Source organism: Pezoporus occidentalis, unplaced genomic scaffold (assembly GCF_034315485.1).
Source record: "Pezoporus occidentalis ecotype Australia unplaced genomic scaffold, CSIRO_AGI_Poc_V1 ctg190, whole genome shotgun sequence".
Taxonomy (NCBI): Eukaryota; Metazoa; Chordata; class Aves; order Psittaciformes; family Psittacidae; genus Pezoporus; species Pezoporus occidentalis.
In genome coordinates, this window is record NW_026913749.1 from 181,049 (window position 1) to 204,356 (window position 23,308).

At 61.9% G+C, this 23,308-nt stretch overlaps 1 protein-coding gene across 3 annotated transcripts in view; it reads left to right on the top strand.

Annotated features, from left to right (window-relative positions):
- Positions 1–23,097, top strand: part of SDK2 (sidekick cell adhesion molecule 2) — a 43,424-nt gene extending 20,327 nt beyond the window's left edge. The window contains exons 1-44 of one of the 3 annotated variants that reach the window (XM_062616897.1): positions 2,603–2,624; positions 4,054–4,160; positions 5,285–5,432; positions 6,280–6,413; positions 7,224–7,335; positions 7,469–7,659; positions 7,790–7,873; positions 7,944–8,138; positions 8,298–8,414; positions 8,518–8,685; positions 9,219–9,321; positions 9,500–9,676; positions 9,762–9,898; positions 10,054–10,201; positions 10,278–10,418; positions 10,498–10,679; positions 10,768–10,883; positions 11,771–11,966; positions 12,173–12,271; positions 12,434–12,625; positions 12,703–12,824; positions 12,892–13,001; positions 13,093–13,243; positions 13,340–13,577; positions 13,652–13,767; positions 13,851–14,040; positions 14,186–14,284; positions 14,549–14,743; positions 14,826–15,027; positions 15,659–15,762; positions 15,850–15,920; positions 16,011–16,146; positions 16,715–16,771; positions 17,024–17,125; positions 17,254–17,369; positions 17,828–18,014; positions 18,478–18,615; positions 18,692–18,853; positions 18,974–19,099; positions 19,394–19,558; positions 19,649–19,789; positions 20,479–20,617; positions 20,942–21,068; positions 22,048–23,097. In XM_062616897.1, coding sequence (XP_062472881.1) covers positions 4,118–4,160; positions 5,285–5,432; positions 6,280–6,413; positions 7,224–7,335; positions 7,469–7,659; positions 7,790–7,873; positions 7,944–8,138; positions 8,298–8,414; positions 8,518–8,685; positions 9,219–9,321; positions 9,500–9,676; positions 9,762–9,898; positions 10,054–10,201; positions 10,278–10,418; positions 10,498–10,679; positions 10,768–10,883; positions 11,771–11,966; positions 12,173–12,271; positions 12,434–12,625; positions 12,703–12,824; positions 12,892–13,001; positions 13,093–13,243; positions 13,340–13,577; positions 13,652–13,767; positions 13,851–14,040; positions 14,186–14,284; positions 14,549–14,743; positions 14,826–15,027; positions 15,659–15,762; positions 15,850–15,920; positions 16,011–16,146; positions 16,715–16,771; positions 17,024–17,125; positions 17,254–17,369; positions 17,828–18,014; positions 18,478–18,615; positions 18,692–18,853; positions 18,974–19,099; positions 19,394–19,558; positions 19,649–19,789; positions 20,479–20,617; positions 20,942–21,068; positions 22,048–22,401 — 6,231 coding nt within the window. In that variant the 5' untranslated portion in view covers positions 2,603–2,624; positions 4,054–4,117 and the 3' untranslated portion in view covers positions 22,402–23,097. Of the gene's footprint in view, positions 1–2,602; positions 2,625–4,053; positions 4,161–5,284; positions 5,433–6,279; positions 6,414–7,223; positions 7,336–7,468; positions 7,660–7,789; positions 7,874–7,943; positions 8,139–8,297; positions 8,415–8,517; positions 8,686–9,218; positions 9,322–9,499; positions 9,677–9,761; positions 9,899–10,053; positions 10,202–10,277; positions 10,419–10,497; positions 10,680–10,767; positions 10,884–11,770; positions 11,967–12,172; positions 12,272–12,433; positions 12,626–12,702; positions 12,825–12,891; positions 13,002–13,092; positions 13,244–13,339; positions 13,578–13,651; positions 13,768–13,850; positions 14,041–14,185; positions 14,285–14,548; positions 14,744–14,825; positions 15,028–15,658; positions 15,763–15,849; positions 15,921–16,010; positions 16,147–16,714; positions 16,772–17,023; positions 17,126–17,253; positions 17,370–17,827; positions 18,015–18,477; positions 18,616–18,691; positions 18,854–18,973; positions 19,100–19,393; positions 19,559–19,648; positions 19,790–20,478; positions 20,618–20,941; positions 21,069–22,047 lie in introns of those variants that run through there. The other 2 variants (XM_062616896.1, XM_062616898.1) reach the window with 2 other exon arrangements.
- Positions 23,098–23,308: the final 211 nt, after the last annotated feature.

Consider the following 23,308-nt stretch of genomic DNA (forward strand, 5'->3'; position numbering starts at 1 on the left):
CACCCATCCGTACAGATGCATCTCCCGTGCACTAAATCAGCCTCTTGCCTCTCCCCACGTCCCTCCACAGCTAGTGCAGGAGCTACTAAAGGGTCCCGCTCCTCTTCCAAGAGCCCAAATCCCCTTTTCCGGGAGCTCAGAGCCTGGGAAAGTGTAATTACATCCCTGACACTGGCTGCCTTTGCTGCTGCAGTGCTCCCTGTGTCCCCTCCCAGCTAAACAGGGTTTGCAGGATGGAGCTTCCTGGTGCTCCTTTGGGTTCCTCCGGTGCCATGCAGCCCCATGGCCAGATCTGGGGCTGTTTTGTCTTCCCCCTCCCTCCTTCATGGGATGTTTTGGGATGTGTGTACCCCAGGGATGCTGCACACACAGCATCCCACCAAGCCTTTATGGCCTTTGGAGGACCCCAGTTGTTTGATGCCTGTACTTTGCCCCCAAATTATGTCAGAGCCATGACCCTCTCAAAAACACAGACCTGGGGGAAAAGGGGGGAGGCACATCCCTGCCCCAGCTGGACCAGCTCTTCACCAGCCCAGCTGCGGAGCACAGCCCTTCCCTGGGGAGCTGATTGCCATCCAATGGGATCGTTAATGGGAGCTGATAAAGCAGAGGGGCTGCAATGGGAGCTCAGTAGTGAGCTGCTGCTTGTGCCTTCAGGTTTGGCATTGCCAAAGCTCCCAGGAGTGCCAGTGAGGCAACACCAAACTGGTAATGGGCAGCATGGGGTGGGCTTTGGTGGTGATGGTTATGCTGTGGAGGTTCCTGCCTTGCTCTGTGCCTTGTCTGGCTTTGAGGGTGGCACAAGCAATAGTGCGGAGCAGCAGTGCCCATGAGCAGCGTGGATTGGGGCTGGCAGGACAGGGGAAGGTGATGGAGGGGATCTCTGTGCTGGGACCTTGTGCAGGCTCAAGCAGCCATGGGAAGGGGACCAGCAGAAGGTTCTCAGACTCAGAGTTACCACCTGAGCTGGTGAGGGCCATGCTGGAGCCTTCCAGATGCTTCACGTGGCTTGAGGCTTGTGCCCCTGCTCTGCAGGCAGGGGGCAGATTAATCCATGGACGTTAATTATTAACTGGTTCCTTGTTCTGACCTGGCCAAGGGCGGCAATGACCGAGCTCCCATTCCCTCTGGGAAGCAGCAGGGCTCCAGCCACGTGTGTCACAACGGAGCCCTTTCCAATCGGGAGCTAATTGAGATCCAATAACGCAGTTAACGGGGGCTGATGGAATAGCAGGGCGGGTGTTTAAAAGCATATTGAGCGGCAGCCGGGCGGGTGGAGGTGCCGGGGCGCGCTGCTGGGATGCTGGGAGTCGTTAAACCTTTGCTAAATGTGTTTTAATGCTCACTTGGCATTTCATTATCACGCGGCGACTATTCAGATGCATGTCCCCTCTGGAATTAATTAGTTGTTATACGGGATATTAATCAGAGGGGACCGTGGCAATGTGCTGCCATCCAAAATCCCATCCAGCTGTTGCTGTTACTGGGCGGCTTTGGAAGAGCCACGCGGATTCCTGCACTCGTCTGCCTTTCCCATCTGATGGATCAAATCCTTTGGCTGATGCTTTTCCCGGCCCCTCTCCACCCCCTCAATCTAATAATAATTCGGCACCGTCAGCCCCATGCTTCTCGGCAGCCCTGCAATAACAGAGCCAAAGGGGTTGGGGCCTCATGGCCCCAACCAGCCCCACCACCACGAGGAAGCGCATCCAGCCCGGTGATGCCAATACCTTGCCGGGGCTGTGTGGCTAAGGGGGGTTATGGTTGATGGCGGCGCTGTGCCCTGTCCTGCCCCACCGATGGGATGGATGGGAAGTCGTCGTTCCCAATGTGCGGCTCACCCATCTGTCACGATCCGATGCCAAAGCCTTCCAACTGCTTCTGCAAACCCACCGCTCCCCTGGCACAGGGCTTGTGGCTCCGGATCCCCCCCCCTCCTGACCCCGGGGCCGTGCTGGTCTCCATCAGTGCTGCCTCTTGCAGCAGGGGTCATTCCTCGCTTCCGAAGTGCTTTTCCCTGCAGACGGTGCCCTGTCAACCTCTGTCTTCACAAACCAGCCCCTGGAACAGCCGAGTCAGCAGCAAGGGCTGCACTGGGAGCTCGGCCAGACCTCTGTCCTGGCTGGAGCACTGTGACTGCGGCCCCTGGGCTGGTGCTGGGTGAAGAGACCTGGCTGGGGCCGTGCTGAGGACTGGATCCAGGGAAGGAGCTGTTTGCTTGGCACAGTGGGACCAGGGGAGCAGCGTGGCCATGGCTTGCTCAGACGCGGGGGCTTCATCCCTCCTCCTGCCCGCAGCACAGGGGTGAAATCCGTTACCCCCCCCCCAAACCCTTCCTGATGGGGGAAGGAAATCAAAGCAAAGTGGTCTCGGATAAAAGCCTCTGTGGAAGCCGAGAACAAAGTCCCTGCTCGTGCCTGGTTAATGACTGCGGGCCAGGCTGCGCCCGGTAATTGATTTCCTTTCTTCGGGCTATTTTCAGCCGCTTTAGGTGTGTGCAGGAGCTCAGCTCCTTAATAGCTCCTCCAGCTCCGGTGGAGCAGGCGCTGTGAGCTGGATCTGCGGGGGGGTGAATGCTGCCGGTGCCCATGGAGGTGTCCTGGCTCCCGGGGTGCGGGGACAAGGTGGGGCTGTGCCTCGGTGGGTGCTCCATGCATGGGCCCTAAGGATGAGGGTGGTTTGGGTCCTATAGGGCAGCTTGTGGGCTGGGATGGGGGGGTTGGGACCAGCCCCCTCCCAGGATGAGGGTTTGGAGGGGATGCGGAGGGGGTCCCTGTGCTGCTGAGCCGGCATTGAGCATCAGCGTCCGTCTGTCCATCCGTGTGCGTGTGTGTGTTTAGGAGTCACGGTGTGTGATTTATTCACGAGGACACCACAAGGAGAGCGGGCCCATTATTCCTGGTGTCTGCATCCGTGCCTGACAGCTCCCTGGAATTGAAATCTCTTACTTAAAGCCTCTGGGGATCATTTTTAAATATCAGCCGTGACACTCAAGGGCTCGCTCCCAAATGGCATCCTCCCTTCTCCCACGGGGATGGGTGAACCCGGAATGCCGTGTACGTGGACGTGTGTTGGCAGTGGCTCTGATGCCAGCCCTGCTGTGGTCACCCCAGCTCGGTGGTGCCTCTGGGTGAGGTGGGAGCCTCGAGTCTCCAGCACCATCTCCGTGCAGGGAGGTGGGCACAAGGTCCCGTTGTGCTTCCCTGCACAGGGGACACGCTCCTTGTGTCCTCCCAAAGTTTCATTTATGCTGTTATCGAAAGAACAAAGCTCTGTCGAAGCAGCCCGCGGCGTGTTTTAATGCAAGATTAGATTTGGGTGAGGGAGGGTTGAGCTTGCTTATTTATTGCCTTTCCGCTTTGTCTTTGAGCACTCCCCATCAGGGAAGGTGATGCGGCAGCACCCACCCATCCCCGTGAGAGGTTCACCCATCTGTGAGGCCAGCGGGGTCCAGCCTGGTTTAGGAGTGATGGAGCAGGCACCCCTGCATCCCTCCTGGGGTGGGGATGGTTCAGGGAGGTCTGGTGGCTCTGGGTCCAGTGTGGGGACCAGGGTGATGCTGGGGAATTGAGACATGGTTGTTCCCTTTATCTGCTTATCGGCTGCTGGCGCTTGGTGGCTGATAAGAGCCGGCGCTGGTGGTGATAAGGCAGCTCAGCCTCTGCTCACTGCGTGCGGGTCCCAGGCGGAGGGGCACCAGCACACCCTGGTGTGTCTCTGTCACTCAGCACCGAGGCTCAGTGCGAGTCCCGGGTCCTCGTGTCCCCAGCAGCCACCTCCGCTTCTGACAGCTCAAAGCCACTTGTCCAGAGCCTCCCACTCACAGCCATGAGTCACTGATGGCCACCAGCTCACCCTGTGTGTGTGATGCAGCAAAAGCACCTCCTACGTGCACGGCCACCAGTCACTGTGGGCCAGCAAGGGACGCGGTGCTGCTCCCCAGCATGGACGTGGTGTGTGTGTGTGCACATACACGCATGGAAATGGGGCTTTGTGTAGGACCCGCAGCCTGGATGTCCCCAGCACCGCTGAGGTGGCTCCTGTCTCCCGCAGGTACGTGATCACATCACTGGACCGCACTCATGCCGGCTTCTACCGCTGCATCGTCCGCAACCGGATGGGAGCCCTGCTGCAGCGCCAGACCGAGGTGCAGGTGGCATGTAAGTGACAGTCCCATGCGGGGACACCCGGCTGCAGGGCAGCTCTGGTGTTAGTGCAGCCCATGGCCAGCGCATGGGATCAGGAGCATCCCTGGGGTGATGCCAGCAGGGATGGGGATGATGCTGCCTCTGCTGCTCCTGCTGCGTGGTCGCTGCAGTGGTTGGGGGGCACCCCTCCGGCAATGCGGGCTGGGAAACCCTCAGCACCACATCTGAGGAAGCAGTTTTGGCTCCCTGGAGGGGAGAAGCACTTGATGGTGTGAAGCAGCCCCGCTCCTCCCGGCTGCTCTGTGAGCAAACACCGTTTATAATCGTTACTGAAGGCGAACAGGAGCGTGAGGCTGGCGGCTGCATCCGGCAGTGCAGGAGCAGGGGTGGGTGGCTCAGTCCTGGATGCTCCTTCCATGGCTCCACATGGATCCTGGGGACAAATGGACCTGAGCAGGATGGGCCAGGCTTTGGGGTCTGCCCTGGGGGGTGATGCAAAGGCACCACGGGGAGGTTAAGCAGGATACTGAGATGATGAGGGCCGTGATGCTGGCTCTGTACCTTGGGGACTTGCCCCTTTCTGTCCCTCCTTCCGTCTGCTCTGGGATACCCCCAATCCCAACCCCTTCAACACCTTCCTCAGGAGCAATGAGAAATCAGGAAGCTAATGAGAAATTAATAAGGCAGCTGTGCTAACAACTGATGATAATGGCAAAGTCGTTAAAAAAAAAGATTCTTTACATGTTTTTAATTACAGCAATTAGGGAAGTCAATAAAAATCCCTTGCCCCCCCCCCCCCTTTTCCATGCCCCCTGCTTCACTCTGCTTTCGGTGTGCTTCCAGCCTGCAGTGTCAGGGCAGGATGGAGGCGGCAGGTTCCCGATCCAAGGTCATGCCAGGATGATCCCTGTGCTGGGACATGGGTTGTGCAGGGTGTGCAGGAGTAGCCCATGGGGTCTGAGCTACCCACCCCATCCCATAGCATGTACCAGCCAAGGAGGGGAGCAGAGAGCAGACCCCAGCACAGCCCCTCTTCATCCCCTGGTGGAACCCATCCCCGTGGCCTCCAGCCGGACCCTGCTGGGTCCCTGGCTGCGTTTCCAGCCCCTGAGCCGTTTCTCCCACCCCTTCTGCAGACATGGGGAGCTTCGAGGACCGCGAGACGCAGCAGAGCGTGTCACACGGGGAGGCGGCCGTCATCCGCGCGCCCCACATCGCCAGCTTCCCCCAGCCCCAGGTCACCTGGTTCCGTGACGGCCGCAAGATCTCCCCCAGCAGCCGCATGTGAGTACCCCTGGTACCCCCCTGCATCCTTGCAGCATCCCCCCCCTGCATCCTTGCAGCATCCCCCCCCGCATCCTTGCAGCATCCCCCCCTGCATCCTTGCAGCATCCCCCCCTGCATCCTTGCAGCATCCCCCCAGCATCCCCCTGCACCCCTCCAGCATCCCCCCTGCATCCTTCCCTGCATCCCAGGGGGCTACGTTTCCCTTGGCTGCCCTTGTCCTTGCGATAGGGCTGTTTAACAGATGCCTCGAGCGCATCGTGCAAACACCCACAGGCATTCGGCGACTAATGGCTCTGTTTGTCACGGGGGAAATGAATTTAGTACAGAAATGAAAATAAGAGGGAGGAAGGTGGGTGAACGGTGGGCATTAGGGATGGAGCTGGGCACAGCACGCGTGTCCCTAAGGAGCTGCATCAGGCCCCGGTGCTGTTGGAGCTGCAAACCCGGTGCTGGCAGATGCAGCGTGCAGGAATTGAATTTGTAACCTGCATTATGCAGGAATTGAACTGGTCTCCTTTCTATTTGCAAGGCAGGATTGAAGAGATAAAACTCCTTTATCTCATATTTAATGGTAGAAAAAATATATTCCCCAAACCATTTTATGTTTCCTGCAGATTAGATCGTTCCATTAAGAGAAGGTCCTATTAATCTGCATTGTCCGATGTGCTCTGCTGGGTGTGTGTGGGGGGGACGTGGGGCTCAGCGTGGTCCTGGGAAGCTGAACCCCTCTTGGTGCTGGTGGGAGGGAAGCTGAGGGTTGTGCCCATCCCACGTGGGTGCTGCGTTGCGAACGAGGGTCCCATCTCTCCGCATCGGTATCCCCGTTTTGCCCCCATCCCCACAGAGCCATCACGCTGGAGAACACCCTCGTCATCCTCTCCACGGTGGCCCCGGACGCGGGACGTTACTACGTGCAGGCGGTGAACGACAAGAACGGGGACAACAAGACGAGCCAGCCCATCACGCTGAGCGTGGCCAGTGAGTGCTGGGGGCCGTGCCCCCCTCCTGGCCCCGCTCTCCCCACTTTAATTTGCAGTAAATCTCATCGGAGGCCCCGGCTTTGCTGACTGCACACTTCAGCGGCATCACAATTTATTTAGGAGGTTCGGGCTCTGCTGCAGGCACCGATTGTGTCTTGGGCAGAGCCTCCCGCTCCATCCCGGCTGCGGGATGGGATGGTGCAGTGCATCCCCATGGGGCACGCTGCCCTGCTCCTGCTCATGTTCCCCTCGCAGCACACGGTGCTCCCATCAGCTCAACACCCTCATGCTCGAGCCCTCTGGTCCATTTGGGTGAGGGTCCCCAGCCCCTCTTCAGATGGTGACAGCCCAATGGGGAAGATGCCCCAGAGTGGCATCAATCCTGGTACTCCCATCCCGCTGCCCCATGGAGGGTTTTTTTTCCCCTCTCCATAGAGGACTCTCCCCATTTCCCCTCCCCTTCTGCCCCATTAATCTGTTTTCCTGTACCTTGGCGCCCTGGGGGGCCATAAACAACCTGAGCCCATGTTTATGGATTCAGCCGTATCAGCAGCTTTCAAGCCCATCGCGTTTTTACAGCGCCTACATGAGGGTTTTTTATTGTTGCAATCATTTTGCTTTATATACTCCCCTTCTCCCTCCTCCCTGGCACACAGGCTGGGGCTGGGCTGGTGCTGTGGGAGGAGAGGGCGATGAAGGCACCCTGACACCAAGGTGATGGGTGCCCCATTGGCCTCGCTGGGTGCTCGGGCACCCCAGGGGTGAGCAGAGGGTGCTGATGCTCTTTCCTCTCTCTTCCTTCTCCCAGATGTGGGTGGCCCAGCTGATCCCATCGCACCCACCATCATTGTCCCACCCAGGAACACCAGCGTGGTGGCTGGCACCTCGGAGGTGACCATGGAGTGCGTGGCCAACGCCAGGCGAGTAACAGGATGGGGATGGGGATATCCCAGGGCTGGGTACCCCCAGCTCCCTTCCCACCACGGTTCCTGCAGGATGGAGTGATGTGGGGGGGCTCCATGGGGGTTATGGCTGGTTCTTGACCTGCTCCAGGCCGCTGATGAAGCTGCACATCATCTGGAAGAAGGATGGGGTGCCCCTCTCCAGCGGCATCAGCGACTACAGCCGCCGGCTCACCATCCTCAGCCCCGTGCTCAGCGACAGTGGCTACTACGAGTGCGAGGCCGTGCTGCGCAGCAGCAGCGTGCCCGCCGTGGCCGAGGGAGCCTTCCTCTCCGTCATGGGTAAGGACCCGGCCGTGGGCAGCCCAAGCCACGCGTGCAATGAGTTGAGGGCTGAGGTGGGAGTCACTGGGGGTGTTTTGAGCCCGGCTGTAGCACAAACCCTTCCCCGTTGCTGGGTTTCCCTTTGCAGAGCCGCCGCAGTTCATCAAGGAGCCCGAGAGGCACATCACAGCCGAGATGGAGAAGGTGGTGGCCATTCCCTGCCAAGCCAAAGGTGAGCTGCTCCCCAGCCGCTTGCCGCATGCCACCACGTCCCCGTGCCTGACGTGACCCTGTCCTTGCAGGCGTGCCCCCCCCGGAGATGGCCTGGTACAAGGATGCTGCCCTCATCCGCCTGGAGAAGCTGTCCCGTTTCCAGCTCCTGGCGGACGGCAGCCTGCAGATCAGCGGGCTGCTCCCCGACGACACCGGCATGTTCCAGTGCTTCGCCCGCAACGCGGCCGGCGAGGTGCAGACCACCACGTACCTGGCCGTGACCAGTAGGTGACAGCCCCCCCTCCTCCCCTCCACCCGGACCCCCTGGCTGGGCTCGGGGACCCCAGGGAAACCAGGCTGAGATGCTCCAGGAGTGGGTCAGCTCCTGGATGAGCACCAGGAAAGGCTTCAGGATGGGTTGTGCATCTCTCTGCCTCCCTCAGGCATCGCCCCCAACATCACCAGGGGTCCCCAGGACAGCACAGTCATTGATGGCATGTCCGTGATCCTCAACTGCGAGACCTCCGGGGCTCCACGTCCGGCCATCACGTGGCAGAAAGGTAAAAGAGGATGGGGATGCAGGGAAGCCTGCATCCGAGCCCTGCCCCATCCCTGCCCGTCCCCAGGGGCCCTGCTGGAGCTGACGGGCTCCCTGTGCCGCAGGGGAGCGGGTCCTGGCCAGTGGCTCGGTGCAGCTCCCGCGCTTCACGCTGCTGGAGTCGGGCAGCCTGCTCGTGAGCCCCGCGCACCTCGCCGACGCCGGCACCTACGTGTGCCTGGCCACCAACTCCCGCGGCGTGGACGAGGCCTCCGCTGACCTGGTGGTGTGGGGTAAGGGACCTGCCATGGACCTGCCTCACCCCGCTCTGCGCGCACAGGGCGGGATGGACACAGCTCCATGGGCAACTGGGCAAGGTCCAAGGGCAGGCTGGACACAGGGGCTTGGAGCAAGCTGCTCTATGGAAGGGGTCCCTGCCCGTGGCAGGGGTTGGAGCTGGAGGAGCTTTAAGATCCCTTCAACACAAACCAGGCTGGGGTTCTGTATATTGGGGAAGATTTCTTCAGGAAAAGCATAGTCAAGCATTGGAACAGGCTTCCCAGGGAAGTGATGGAGTCGCCATTCCTAGAAGTGTTCACAAACCATGTAGACAAAGCCCTTAGTGACATGGTTTGGTGGTGGGTTTGGTAGTGATGATCTTAAAGGTGTTTTCCAATCTGGTCGATTCCATCCCCGCTGGATGGGGAGGTACAGAGGTCTGCAGGGATGGGCTTTAGCGGGTGGCTGGTTGATTGCCTGGACGCACACATCCTTACTGATGCCAAACCTCCGAGCAGTGCTGGTGGCTCATTCTGTCCCCCCACAGCAAGGACTCGTATCACCGACCCGCCGCAGGACCAGAGTGTCATCAAGGGGACCAAGGCTGTCATGAGCTGTGGGGTCACCCACGACCCCAGCGTGGATGTGAGGTGCGTGTGATGGGGATGGGAGGGCTGGGGGGCCCAGGCACCCCTATGCTGCAGGCGGGTGGTGGGTACCATCTCCATCCCTGTGCTGGTGATCCTGCAGTGCCACCTGGTGCCCTGTGCATGGTGCTGGCCCCCTCCCCGGTCCCCAACACCCCTGGTGTCCCCCCTTCCGGCACAGGTACCTCTGGGAGAAGGACGGGGCACCGCTGAGCACGGAGAGCGGCCCCAGGGTGCGCCTGGACGAGATGGGCACCCTCCACATCTCCCAGACCTGGTCGGGTGACATCGGCACTTACACGTGCAAGGTGGTGTCAGCCGGGGGCAACGACTCACGCAGCGCCCACCTCCGTGTCCGGTGAGACCCCCCCTCATCCCCTCAGCATCCCACACCCCAGTCTATGCCCCCTCCATCACCACCCCATCCCTCACCCCCTGTCCAGGCAGCTCCCCCACGCCCCCGAGAGCCCTGTGGCCATGCTCAGCCCCCTGGAGAAACGAGCCATCAACCTCACCTGGGCCAAGCCCTTCGATGGCAACAGCCCCCTGCTCCGCTACATCGTGGAGGTCTCTGAGAACAGTAAGAGGCTGCTCCCACCTCCCTGGCTAGGCTGGCACCGGGCGAAGCCTGAGCTCCAGCATCACCTGGGGATGGCGGGCAAGGGATGCTGCGTGGAGCTTGGGGACCCCAGCATCCTGCATCCTCCACCCTGCTTCCCCTTTCCCACCCCACAGATGCCCCCTGGACCGTGCTGCTGGCCAGTGTGGACCCCGAGGTGACATCGGTGGCCGTGCGGGGCTTGGTCCCCGCTCGCTCCTATCAGTTCCGCCTCTGTGCTGTGAATGATGTGGGCAGGGGCCAGTTCAGCAAGGACACAGAGAGGTGAGTGGTGCCTGGGGGTCTTGAGGGGTGGGGGAGCTGGTGCAATGGGTGCTCACCCCTGGCTTGACCCCCATAGGGTGTCCCTGCCCGAGGAGCCCCCCTCTGCACCCCCCCAGAATGTCATTGCCAGCGGCCGCACCAACCAGTCCATCATGATCCAGTGGCAGCCACCCCCTGAGAGCCACCAGAACGGTGTCCTCAAGGGCTACGTCATCCGGTGAGGGGTGGCATCCCATCCCTGGCATCCCAAGGTGCCGGTGGGGCCACGGGCAGCTCTGACAGCCCCTGGTCCCCAGGTACTGCCTGGCCGGGCTGCCCGTGGGCTACCAGTTCAAGAACATCACCAACGCCGAGGTCAACAACCTGCTCCTGGAGGACCTCATCATCTGGACCAACTACGAGATCGAGGTGGCGGCGTACAACAGCGCCGGCCTGGGGGTCTACAGCATGAAGGTGACCGAGTGGACGCTGCAGGGAGGTAGGCAGGGCCTCGGCGTTCACCCCGTCGGCAGCGGGATGTGCCATGGGGGTGATGGACGCTGCGAACCCTGCCTCCATCCCGGCAGTGCCCACGGTGCCCCCGGGGAACGTGCAGACCGAGGCCACCAACTCCACCACCATCCGCTTCACCTGGAACCCCCCCAGCCCCCAGTTCATCAACGGCATCAACCAGGGGTACAAGGTGAGGGGCGATTCCTGAGGGTATCCCTAAAACCAGGGAGGGCTGGGAATTCCCCTTCCAGCCTTCACAAACTGGCTCAGCTCCTCCTTAACCCCCCTGACTTCAATTGGTTCCAGCCTGACAGTTAAAATAGTATTTACTGATGATATTTAACACTTGCTTGGGCTCAGAGGCTCCCCTGCTCTTTAATTAATTCCAAATTTGCAATTAATTCAAATTTACATTCATGAAATTGAATTAAAAACATTAAAATTGTTTCTTAATCCACTCAAAAGAAGTTCAGGAATTTAATTGCCGCTGGATGCGATAACCGGAGCAAGGCAGATATTTAACATTCTTATTAAATGCCACTTAGTATTTTTGATTAGTATTTTTTAGGGCCTAATTAGTATTTAATTAAGTAGCTATAGGCCATCTCGCACAATGGCAATTAAATGCCCAAACATCCCTCCTAAACACAGGCGATTACACTGTGTTATCAATGGGAGTTAATCACAGCACACGCTCCGCATCGGCTCAGAGGGGTAAACACGCACCATTAACAGCATCAAGTGTTCCCTGCACCCTTAATTGATATTTAATCAACTCTGAGTAAATAAGAGGAGGCCGGAGATGCGCAGAGGACGGTGTTTGTGGTGCTGATGTGTGTGGTGGGGATGCTGGTACCTGGCATCATCATCCCAACTGGCGGTACCCGCATCATCGTCCCAACTGGCGGTACCTGCATCATCGTCCCAACTGGCGGTACCCGCATCATCCCAACTGGCGGTACCCGCATCATCGTCCCAACTGGTGGTACCCAGCATCATCGTCCCAACTGGCGGTACCCGCATCATCGTCCCAACTGGCGGTACCTGCATCATTGTCCCAATTCCCTCTTCCTGCAGCTCATCGCCTGGGAGCCGGAGCACGAGGAGGAGGCGACGGTGGTGACGGTGCGGCCCAACTTCCAGGACAGCATCCATGTGGGATACGTGTCGGGGCTGCGGAAGTTTGCCGAGTACTTCACCTCGGTGCTGTGCTTCACCACGCCAGGGGATGGCCCGCGCAGCCCCCCGCAGCTGGTGCGCACCCACGAGGACGGTACGGGGAGGCTCCGTGTGCCCATGGGATGCATCTGGGGAGGGGGGGGGATGTAGCCTCACTGGGGATGCCCATGGGGGTGTGGAATGGGATGCTGTTGAGTCCCAGGAAGCCCTGTTCAAGGGGAGAAGGGGAGACCCCTCCATGCGTGCTCCTTGTGGGCGTCCTGTGGGTGCTGTGTGCTGAGCCTGGGTGTCTTTGGGCAGTGCCTGGGCCCGTGGGACATCTCAGCTTCAGCGACATCCTGGACACGTCCCTGAAGGTCAGCTGGCAGGAGCCACTGGAGAAGAACGGCATCCTGACAGGTAAGGGAGCATCAGCGGGAACCCAGCTCCTGCATCGGTCCCCTTCCTGCTCCACAGCATCATCCCCTGGTCCCCTTCCCACCCTGTAGCATCTCGCCCTGGTCCCACTCAGCTCCGTGGGGTGGGCAGTGATGGGGGCTGACAGCACAGGGTGCATTCCAGGCTACCGGATCTCCTGGGAGGAATACAACCGCACCAACACGCGGGTGACCCATTACCTGCCCAACGTCACCCTGGAGTACCGTGTCACCGGCCTCACAGCCCTCACCACCTACACCATCGAGGTGGCTGCCATGACCTCCAAGGGCCAGGGCCAGCTCTCCTCCTCCACCATCTCCTCAGGGGTGCCTCCAGGTGAGTGTGGCACCGCAGGGATGCCAATGGGCCGGGGGCAAGCGGCCGGTGCCACCCACCCTGCCCTGTCCCTGCAGAGCTCCCCGGTGCCCCCACCAACCTGGGCATCTCCAACATCGGGCCCCGCTCCGTCACCCTCCAGTTTCGCCCAGGCTATGATGGCAAAACCTCCATCTCCCGCTGGCAGGTGGAGGCACAGGTATGGGGCAGCTCAAGGGGGGATAATGGGGCTTTGGGGGGCAGCTCACCCCATTCCCATCCCATAGGCAGGCCAGAGCGGTGAGGCTGAAGAGTGGGGGCTCGTCCACCAGCTGGCAAATGAGCCCGATGCCCGCTCCATGGAGGTGCCCAACCTGAAGCCCTACACCTACTACAGGCGAGTGGCCAGGGCGATGCTGCGGTGTCCTCCCAAGGGACCGGAGCCCCCTTTGTCCCCTTCCATGACCCCCCCCTTTCTCCTTCCTCAGTTTCCGCATGCGGCAGGTGAACATTGTGGGCACCAGCCCCCCCAGCCTGCCCTCCCGGAGGATCCAGACCCTGCAGGCTCCCCCGGACATGGCACCCGCCAACGTCACCCTGAGGACAGCCAGCGAGACCAGCCTGTGGCTGCGCTGGATGGTGAGGGGGGACCATGGCTCATGTCCATGGGCGAGGGGCTCATAGGGGCTGTGGGACACCGTGACTGATGGGGCCATCTCTGCCGGATGGCTCCAGCCTCTCCTGGAGCAGGAGTACAACGGGAATCCCGACTCGGTGGGCTACAGGATCCGGTACACGCGCTTGGACGGGAGAGGGCAGCCAGCGTTGCACATCATCCATGACCGTGTGGAGCGGGAATACACCATTGAGGACCTGGAGGAGTGGACCGAGTACCGGGTACAGGTCCAAGCGTTCAATGCCATTGGATCGGGGCCATGGAGCCATGCGGTGGTGGGACGCACCCGGGAGTCAGGTACCACTGCCCACCCCGTGGCACCGGGCACCCACCCCAGTTAGATCTACCACTGACTTTTACCACCTCTGCAGTGCCCTCCTCTGGCCCCAGCAACGTGTCCGTGGTGGCCACCTCCTCCAGCAGCATGCTGGTCCGATGGAGCGACATCCCTGAGGCAGATTGCAATGGCCACATCCTCGGCTACAAGGTGAGCTGCTACCGTTGTGCCACCTCCAGGCGATGATGCCAGCTCCATCCCGGCGCTGGCCGTGTCACACGGGTCTGTTGCAGGTGATGTACAAGGAGAAGGACTCGGATGCACGTGCCCGGTTCTGGCTGGCAGAGGGCAATGCCTCCCGCAGTGCCCAGCTGACCGGGCTGGGCAAGTACAGGCTGTATGAGATCCGTGTGCTGGCCTTCACCAGGATCGGTGATGGAGCCCCGAGCCGGCCCCCTGTCCTTGAGCGGACACTGGATGATGGTGGGTGGCAGCATCGTGGTGGGCAGAGACCCCCAAAGGGGGTGCTGGGGTGCCTAAGACCTTCCCATCCCATTCCTGGTGTGGTCCCCCTATTCCTCTCTACTCACTTGTGCACTCCCTGGTGAGCCCCATCTCTCTCCTCCAGTGCCCGGGCCCCCCGTGGGGATCCTCTTCCCCGAAGTGAGGACCACCTTGGTGCGGCTCATCTGGCAGCCTCCTGCGGAGCCCAACGGCATCATCCTGGGTAGGTGGGGAGCCGTGCGGCTGTGCCGCGCTGGGATGGGGTGCCAGGGATCCGCGTGGGGAGGCAGAGCCCAGCTCCCTGTCATCCCCGGAGCATCGCAGACCCCAGGGCTGGTGTTTGCATGTGAGCTGCCCGGCGCAGGGAGCCGAACCCCTCACTGCTGGGCAGCGCATGGGCAGGGATGGAGGAGGGAGCCGTGCACGGGGGGACCCCAGGTCGGTGTCCCCTCCACCAGCCCCAACCCGTGCCGCTCCCTGCCCGCAGCGTACCAGGTCTCCCATAGCCTCAACACCACCGCGGCCAGCGCTGCCGCCGTGGAGGTGCTGGAGCCCAGCGCCCGGCAGTACACGGCCACCGGCCTCCAGCCCGAGGCCACCTACTTGTTCCGCATCGCGGCGCAGACCCGCAAGGGCTGGGGTGAGGCGGCCGAAGCCCTCGTGGTGACCACGGAGAAGAGAGGTAAGGGGGGCAGGGGGGGTCCAGCCTATGGGGCTGTGCCCACTGGGTGCCCGCAGCGCTTCCAGCCCCTCGCCTCCCGCAGCCCGGCCGCAGCCCCCCGGGAAGCCGCTGGCGCAGCAGGAGGAGGTGCGTGCCCGCAGCGTGCTGCTGTCCTGGCAGCCGGGCAGCGACGGGCTCTCCCCTGTCCGGTTCTACACGGTGCAGAGCCGCGAGCTGCCCGACGGCGACTGGGCTCTGCACCCTGCCCCTGCCAGCCGCAACGCCACCGCCTTCGTCGTGGATAGGTGAGATGGGGAGGTGGGGGTGATGGGGAAATAGGGATGATAGAGGGTGATGGGGGATGATGGAGGGTGATGGAGGGTGATGGGGAGGTGGGGGTGATGAAGGGTGATGGGGTGATGGGGAGGTGGGGGTGATGGAGGGTGATGGGGTGATGGAGGGTGATGGGGAGGTGGGGGTGATGAAGGGTGATGGGGAGATGGAGGGTGATGGGGAAATAGGGATGATGAGAGGGTGATGGGGGATGATGGGGTGATGGGGTGATGGGGATGGAGGAGGTGGGGGTGATGGGGGGAGGGGATGGAGGATGGGGGATGGAGGGTGATGGAGGGTGATGGAGAGGGATGGGGAGGGGGAGGGGGAGGGGATGGAGGGTGATGATGGGGGGAGGTGATGGGGAGGGGTGATGGAGAGGTGGGGGTGATGGGGAGGTGGGGGTGATGGAGGGTGATGGGGAGGTGGGGGTGATGAAGGGTGATGGGGAGATGGAGGGTGATGGGGAGGTGGGGGAGATGGAGGGTGATGGGGAGGTGGTGTATCTGGGTGATCTGAAGGCCCTTTCCAACCCAAACCCTTCTGTGATCCTATGAAGGGTGGTTTATGGGGTCGCCCACTGGCTTCACTGTCCCCACACAGGCTGAAGCCCTTCACCTCCTACAAGTTCCGTGTGAAGGCAACAAATGACATCGGGGACAGCGAGTACAGCGAGGAGTCGGAGTCGCTCACCACTCTGCAGGCGGGTCAGCACCTCCTGGGGCAGGGCGAGAGGGGGTTCCCCCCTTTCCCTGGGCATCCCTGGAGCCTCATCACCCACTTCTCCTGCACAGCCCCCGAGGAAGCCCCCACCATCCTCTCTGTCACCCCGCACACCACCACATCCGTGCTCATCCGCTGGCAGGTACTGCCCTGTCCCCTCTGCCCTGCGCGGTGCCACAGGACGGGCCACCGGGCCCCATGGGAGCAGCCCCTCATTGTCCTCCCCACTCAGCCCCCGGCCGAGGACAAGATCAACGGGATCCTGCTGGGTTTCCGCCTGCGGTACCGCGAGCTGGTGCCCGACAGCCTGCGCGGAGGCTCCCTGCGTGGTATCGGCAGCCCCGGCGCCACATGGGCACAGCTCACCCGTGAGTGCTGCTGGCCCCAGCGGGCCTGGGGATGCGGGGCTGGGGGTGACCCAGTGGTGGCGGGTGCAGGATGGAGCATCCCGTGCTCCGTGGTCTCTCCTGGGTACCAGCCTGGAGATGTCGGGTTGGGTAGCGGCTGCTCATGCCCCCAGGTCTGTGGTCACTGATGTGCCTGTCAGCAGCTCAGTCCTGCTGTGCTCAGCTCCAAGTCCCTGTAGTGCAGGTGTCCATGTGTCCACCTAACATGGGTGTGATGTCCTGTTGTGTGTGTCGGGGGGCGCTGCTGTCCTCAGACCCCAACGGGAACAGGGTCCACTCCAGGGGCAGCAGGGACATGAGTGACAAGGGCACCATGTCCCCTCCATTGCTCCCCATGGAGACCTTGATGCCCAGACCCAGCTTGTGCCACTCAGGGGCTCCTTGGTGCTGTGACAGCCCTGTTGGCACCTGAGGGTGCCAGCGCCCTGTCAGGGGTGGGCAGCCATGCAGGGGTGGGTGCTCGGAGGTGGGATCCCACCCGTGCCATGGCACTAACCGGCTGCTGCTCTCCCTGCCCCATGGCTCCCAGCCGTCTACGCCGTGCACAACCTCAGCGAGGTGTCCCTCACCCAGTACGAGCTGGACAGTAAGTCACTGCTCCCCCTGCCCCTCCGTGCCATCCCCTGCATGCCCCCCACTGCCACCCTCTGTGTGTGTGTGTGTCCCCTCTGCCTGCCTGTGCTTCAGAGTGAGCCCAGGGACACCTCTGCCTTCCTCTCGTGCTGTTCCTTGGAGACACCCCCTTTCTACCCAGCAATGGGAGGAGCTGCTCAGTCTCCTGGGGGTCTCAGGACCTCCCCACAGCAGCGGGGACCCCGCTCACCCCTTTCCCCCACAGACCTGAGCAAGCACCGGCGCTACGAGATCCGCATGAGCGTGTACAACGCCGTGGGCGAGGGCCCCCCCAGTCCCCCCCAGGAGGTGTTTGTGGGTGAAGCGGGTGAGTACACAGTGGGTGCCCCATGCTCCCGCGTGTGTGCCAGGCCAAGGGATGCCCCCAGCGTCAAGGAGGGGCTTTCCCGTCCCCGGTCCTGCAGGGATGTGACGCTGTCCCCTCCCTCGGCACAGTGCCCACCGCTCCACCGCGGAACGTGGCGGTGCAGGCGGCCACGGCCACGCAGCTGGATGTGACCTGGGAGCCGCCACCCGTGGAGAGCCAGAACGGGGACATCCAAGGGTACAAGGTACCGCTGCTGAGCCGGGACCGGCGGGGGGGCTGGATCCTGCGGGATGCTGGGTGTCATCGGTGGGTGCTGAGCTCCCCTGAGTGATGCTGTGTGTGTGGGTGCATCTGGGCCGGTTTTGGGTGCTCTGGGAGATGCTGTGCGTGCTGTTGGCAGTGCGGGGAGACACCGGGAGCCCCATGCCGGTGCCAGGCGGTCGCAGGGCGGCAGGTGGCGCCCTCGGTCCTGGGATGCCTGTGGGATGCAGCCGGGATGCTCAGCTCCATCCTTTAGGAGCCTCCACTGGAGCAGCTTCTCCAAGCCCCTGCGTCCAACCTGGCCTTGAGCACTGCCAGGGATGGGGCAGCCACAGCTTCTCTGGGCACCCTGTGCCAGCGCCTCAGCACCCTCACGGCGCGGGGAGGGTGAGAGGGGGCTGGATCCCTGCATCCCCCCGCTCCCCTCCTCCCTCCTCGCAGATCCACTTCTGGGAGGCGCAGCGCCAGAACGGGAGCGAGCGGGTGAAGACGCTTTTCCTGCCGGAGCGCGGCGTGAAGCTGAAGAACCTGACGGGGTTCACCTCGTACTGGGTCAGCGTCGCCGCCTTCAACGCCGCGGGAGACGGGCCCCGCAGCGCCCCGGTGAAGGGGCGCACGCAGCAGGCAGGTGGGGCCCGCGGCACGGCTCCCTCCGGCCCCTCGCGGTCACACCAGCACCTTCCTACCCCTTATCTCCATGGGGAGGCGTCTCCGTGGGTCCAGCTTCTAGGGGTGCTCAGTTGATGCCTTCATCCCGGCTCCTGCTCCCAGGCAGACATCAGATACCCCAGAGGGTTTGTGTACTGGGGACACATGGAGAGGAAGGTCTCGGCTGAGATTTGAGAAGGATGAAGGTCTCAGAAGGATGAATGGACTCATCCCCTGAGCCACGCATGGTAGCCTGGCAGGGTCTTTGACTCCATCCCCACCACAACGCAGGGGAGAGGCATTGGGGTGGGGTGAGATGGTTTATCACCATCACCAACAAATGTCCCAGCCCCATTAAGGTGGAGACAGGGAAAGGGGCTGGATTCATGCTGGGAATGTCCGACGGAAGCACTGAGCTGGCCCCATCCACTCTCCTCCTATAGCCCCCAGCGCCCCAGGATCCATCCGGTTCAGTGAGCTGACCACCACATCGGTGAACGTGTCCTGGGAGCCACCACCGCTGCCCAACGGCATCCTTGAGGGCTACCGGCTGGTCTATGAGCCCTGCATGCCCGTGGATGGTGAGGGCATGGCCGGGGTGCCGGGGGGAGCCGGGTGGGCTCTGGGAAGGACCCGGCTCAGCCTCCATCCCTGCAGGCATCAGTAAGATCGTGACGGTGGACGTGAAGGGGAACAGCCCTCTGTGGATGAAGGTGAAGGACCTGGCCGAGGGCGTCACGTACCAGTTCCGAATCCGGGCCAAAACCTTTGCCTATGGGCCAGATGTTGAAGCAAACATCACCACGGGGCCTGGGGAAGGTATGGGGGGGATGCTGTGTCGGGGTGAGGGAGGGGATGCGATGGGGACCAGCCCCACCGGGGCTGGCTTGGTGTGTGCAGTTTGTACCCGCATGCCTCCAGCTCTGCTCTGGTCCCCAGGTGCCCCTGGTCCCCCCGGCGAGCCCTTCATCTCCCGTTATGGCTCAGCTATCACCATCCACTGGTCCAGCGGGGACCCCGGCCAAGGGCCCATCACCAGATACGTCATCGAAGCCCGTCCTTCAGGTACTGCAGCTCCGCTCTGCTTTCTATCCCCACCTTGGATGGGTTCAGGGGAAAGGGAAACTGAGGTAGGGAGCGCTGAGCTCTCCCAGGCCACGCAACAGGATGGGTTGGGATTAGGACATGGATGTCTGGGGAGTCAGCTGTGTGCTGGTCCATGAGGACCATGCTGCTGGGGCTGATGGAAAGGAGCTGGTGAGTGGTGGAGCAGCACTCATTGATGCTGCTGCTCTTATGGGTACAGAGGTCCTGCTGCTCCCCCAGCCTCACCTCTCCTAAGCTCCCTCTCTTTTCCAGACGAGGGGCTCTGGGACATCCTCATCAAAGACATCCCCAAGGAGGTGACCTCCTACACCTTCAGCATGGACATCCTCAAGCAGGGGGTCAGCTACGACTTCCGTGTCATCGCTGTGAACGACTATGGCTACGGGACCCCCAGCACACCTTCCCCCTCCGTGTCAGGTAGCCAGTGGCCAGTATGGGGGTGACCCCATCCATTCCCCCCCCCCCGCCAGTGCTCATCCCCCTCTGATCCTCCCTGCTGTGCCCCAGCCCAGAAAACCAACCCGTTCTATGAGGAGTGGTGGTTCCTGGTGGTCATCGCCCTCGTGGGGCTCATCTTCATCCTCCTGCTTGTCTTCGTGCTCATCATCCGCGGGCAGAGCAAGAAGTACTCCAAGAAGTCAGACTCAGGTTGAGCACTGGAGGGTGGTGAATGGGACCCTCAAGGGGTGCAGAGCTCTGACCCAAGGCCAGGTTGGGCACAGGGGCTTGGAGCATCTTGCTTTAGTGGAAGGGGTCCCTGCCTGTGGCAGGGGTTGGAACTGGATGAGCTTTAAGGTCCCATCCAACACAAACCATATTGTGTTTCTGTGACCCCATCGAAGCCTCCCCGCCTGCCTTTGGGGTGAGTGGGACAGTGGGATCCTGCCTCAGGGCTCAGCTCCTCCTATGACATCCGATAAAGATGCTTTGGGCTTCCTGGAGGGAGCCGGGAGCTCCAGATGAAATAGTGGCTTGTCCTGCTGCGGCTCCGGAGGCAGGGCAGCCTCCAGTGAGGGCTCGCCAGAGGTCACTGGGATTACTCAAACACGGCTCTGTTTTCTTAGCTGTCAAGGCTCAAATTGTGGGGAAAATCCAGACCTCCCATTAAGCAAACAGAGCCGGGAGCTGGAGGCGATGGGGCCGGTCGGGCGAGAGCCAAAGCAGGCTCAGCACGGCCGCAGCGCTGGCACGAGGCTGATGCTTGGCTGTGGTCTGTCCCCACCGGAGCTGGCACAACCCTACCAGGGCCATTCCAGGTCCAGGTGTGTCCCCACACACACACACACGCACACATTCTGGGGAGGGTTCTGGGGGAGCCTGAGCATCCTTTTCCTCAGGGAACAGCTCCAAGGCGACGGCCCTGAACCATGGCGAGATGGTGAGCCTGGATGAGGGCAGCTTCCCAGCCCTGGAGCTCAACAACCGGCGCCTCTCCATCAAGAATTCCTTCTGCCGCAAGAACGGCATCTACACCCGGTAGGAACCCGCTGGGCAGGGGGGACCTTTCATCCCTGCTCCATTGTGGGGTGGCAATGGGGCTGGGGAGGGCTGGCGTCCCACAGGATTGACCTCATTCTGCCCAATGCCGTTTGCTGAAGCCGCTGCACCAGCCTGCTGTGCCAGGATGCGGAGCAGCCTGAAAAGCTGGGAATCCCTAAGAGCCCACGGACAGGCTCTTTGGAGGGCCTGGATGTGGCTTTAAGGATGCTCCCCGAGCCTGTCCCGTGGATTGGCTGGGCTCATCCCTGTGTGGCAGAGCCCCAAGCGGGGACCTGCACTGAGCATCCCTCTGCTCCCAAGGTCCCCACCACGGCCCAGCCCCGGCAGCCTCCACTACTCGGATGAGGATGTGACCAAGTACAATGACCTGATCCCTGCCGAGAGCAGCAGCCTGACCGAGAAACCCTCTGAGGTGTCCGACTCTCAGGTGCCCACCCAGGAGATGGGGATGTGGGACACAGGGACACAAGGAAAGGATGGACAGTGCTGGGAGCCCTCCCTGAGCACCAACCCCGCTCTCTGCCCACCACCACGCACATCCTGCTGTGCGCTTGGGAAAGGCAATGCTGGTCCTGCTCTCCTGCGTTTTTTGGGAGCAGCATCCCCTGTGGCTTCGTGACACGGAGCCAAAGCAAAGCTGGCACAGCCCCTGGCTTGTGCGCTGGGGATGTGGCACCGTGGGGTGCACCCAGGGCTGCTGAGGACAGGGGATGGGAAGGCAGCGGGGTTGGGGCCCGTCCTGCTGCCCGGTTACTGGTGGCAACCCTGGAAAATGGCATTTTGTCTCATCCTGGAGCAAGGGGCATCTGTGGCCATGGGCAGCTCCCACGGGAGCATCATCCCGCATGGATGCTGGCTGCTGAGTCCCAAGACCAGGCTGAACCCAAGGGCCACTCCTTGGGGCGCTGTCCCCAAGCATATGGAGGTGCCCAGCCCGAGCGGTTCCCCCCTCGCTGCCTGCCCTGGCCGTGGCTTTGCAGATGCCGGCCCCGCTCCCCGCTGCCGGCTCGGGGCTCGAGTGGCTCTTTGAGGAGCTGTGAAGAGCGGCGGGAGCTGGCGCTGGCCCGGGGCAGCTTCCCCACGGCCCTCAATGGGCCCTTTGTGCGCATGGAGGAGGCTGAATCCAATTACAGCCAGCGGGAAGGCAGCGCCTCCCCAAAACACCTCCCGCCTCCGGGAGGGGGGGGGGGGGGAGCACGGCCCCAGGGACCCCCCGAGGGGCCCCATTGCCCTTTTGTGTGCGCTCTGTTTAGCTTTAGAAAGCAGCAGAAACAACCCCAGCGGTGCCGCAGCCCCGCAAGGCTTTTGGGATGCGCTCCCCAGCATCCCTCAAGGAGCCGGTTTGGGGCCGGCGGGGTGGGGTGATGCCCCTCACTCTGCCCTCATTCTCTTATCCCCTTCTTTAGGGCAGTGACAGCGAGTACGAGGTGGACCCCAGCCACCAGAAAGCGCACTCCTTTGTGAACCACTACATCAGCGACCCCACGTACTACAACTCGTGGCGGCGGCAGCAGAAGGGCATCTCTCGGGCGCAGGCTTACAGCTACACCGAGAGCGACTCCGGCGAGCCCGACCCCGCCGCCCTGCCCAACAGCACCTCCACGCAGCAGGGCAGCCTCTTCCGGCCCAAAGCCAGCAGGACTCCCACCCCCCAGACCCCCGGTAACCCCCCCAGCCAGCCCGGGACCCTGTACCGCCCGCCCAGCAGCCTGGCCCCTGGCTCCAGAGCTCCCATCGCCGGGTTTTCTTCTTTCGTTTGATGTTGAAACAGAAGCGGAACACGGGAGAGAGGAAAATATATCTAAAAAAAAAGGGAAAAAATAAAGGAAAAGCCCCCGAAATTAAGGAATAAAGCAGCGAGGAGGAGGAAGAGGCCGAAGGGCTTGGTGCCATGGGGGATGTTTGCTTCCCTGCGGAGCCGAGCCCAGCTCTTCGTCTGTGTTATGGATTGCTCAGCCAAGGAGGGCTGGGAATGTTCACAGGATCGCATCGGACTTCGCCCTCGGGACCTGCAGTGCTGGGGTCCCTATGGGGTGCTGGGGATCTCACCGTGCCAAACCCTGGCCCCTCCGCTTGTGGTCCCCCCAGGACGTGGGGACAAGCGGGGGTGACACAGAGACCCCAACTCAAAGCCTCTGGATATGGAACCCCAACCCAGGACCCCCAAGCCTTTGGTAAAAGGGGCACCCACATGTGAGGAACCCAGGGGACAACTGATTCCTCCTTCCCTTGGTGCCCAGGACTTGAACCCCAGGAGCACCCTGCCGGGGTGCACATGGTGCTGATGACCCCCCCCGATTTTGCACCCCGGATGAGGCTCAGATGGGGCGATGCAGCAGCCAGACACCCCCCCCCTCTGCATTGCTGGTGGTTTGGGGTCTCTTTCAATGGGGTTTTGTTCAAGGGAGCACAAGGGACATGTGATGGGTGGTGATGCCCAGGGGGGGTCTGGGGCTGTTTTGGTGCATAGCAAACCCTCTCAGTGCCTACTGCTGAGCCGAGGGAGATGCCAATAAACAGCCTGAGGATCAGCGGCTCTCACTTCTCTGTCACCCTGCTGGGATGTGTCAGTCTGTCCTGCTCTCCTACCTGGGCTTGTGTCAGCCCTACGGCACCATGGAAGGAGCCAGGCAGAGGTGCGGGGCCAGGATGTGGCTCAGAATGGCA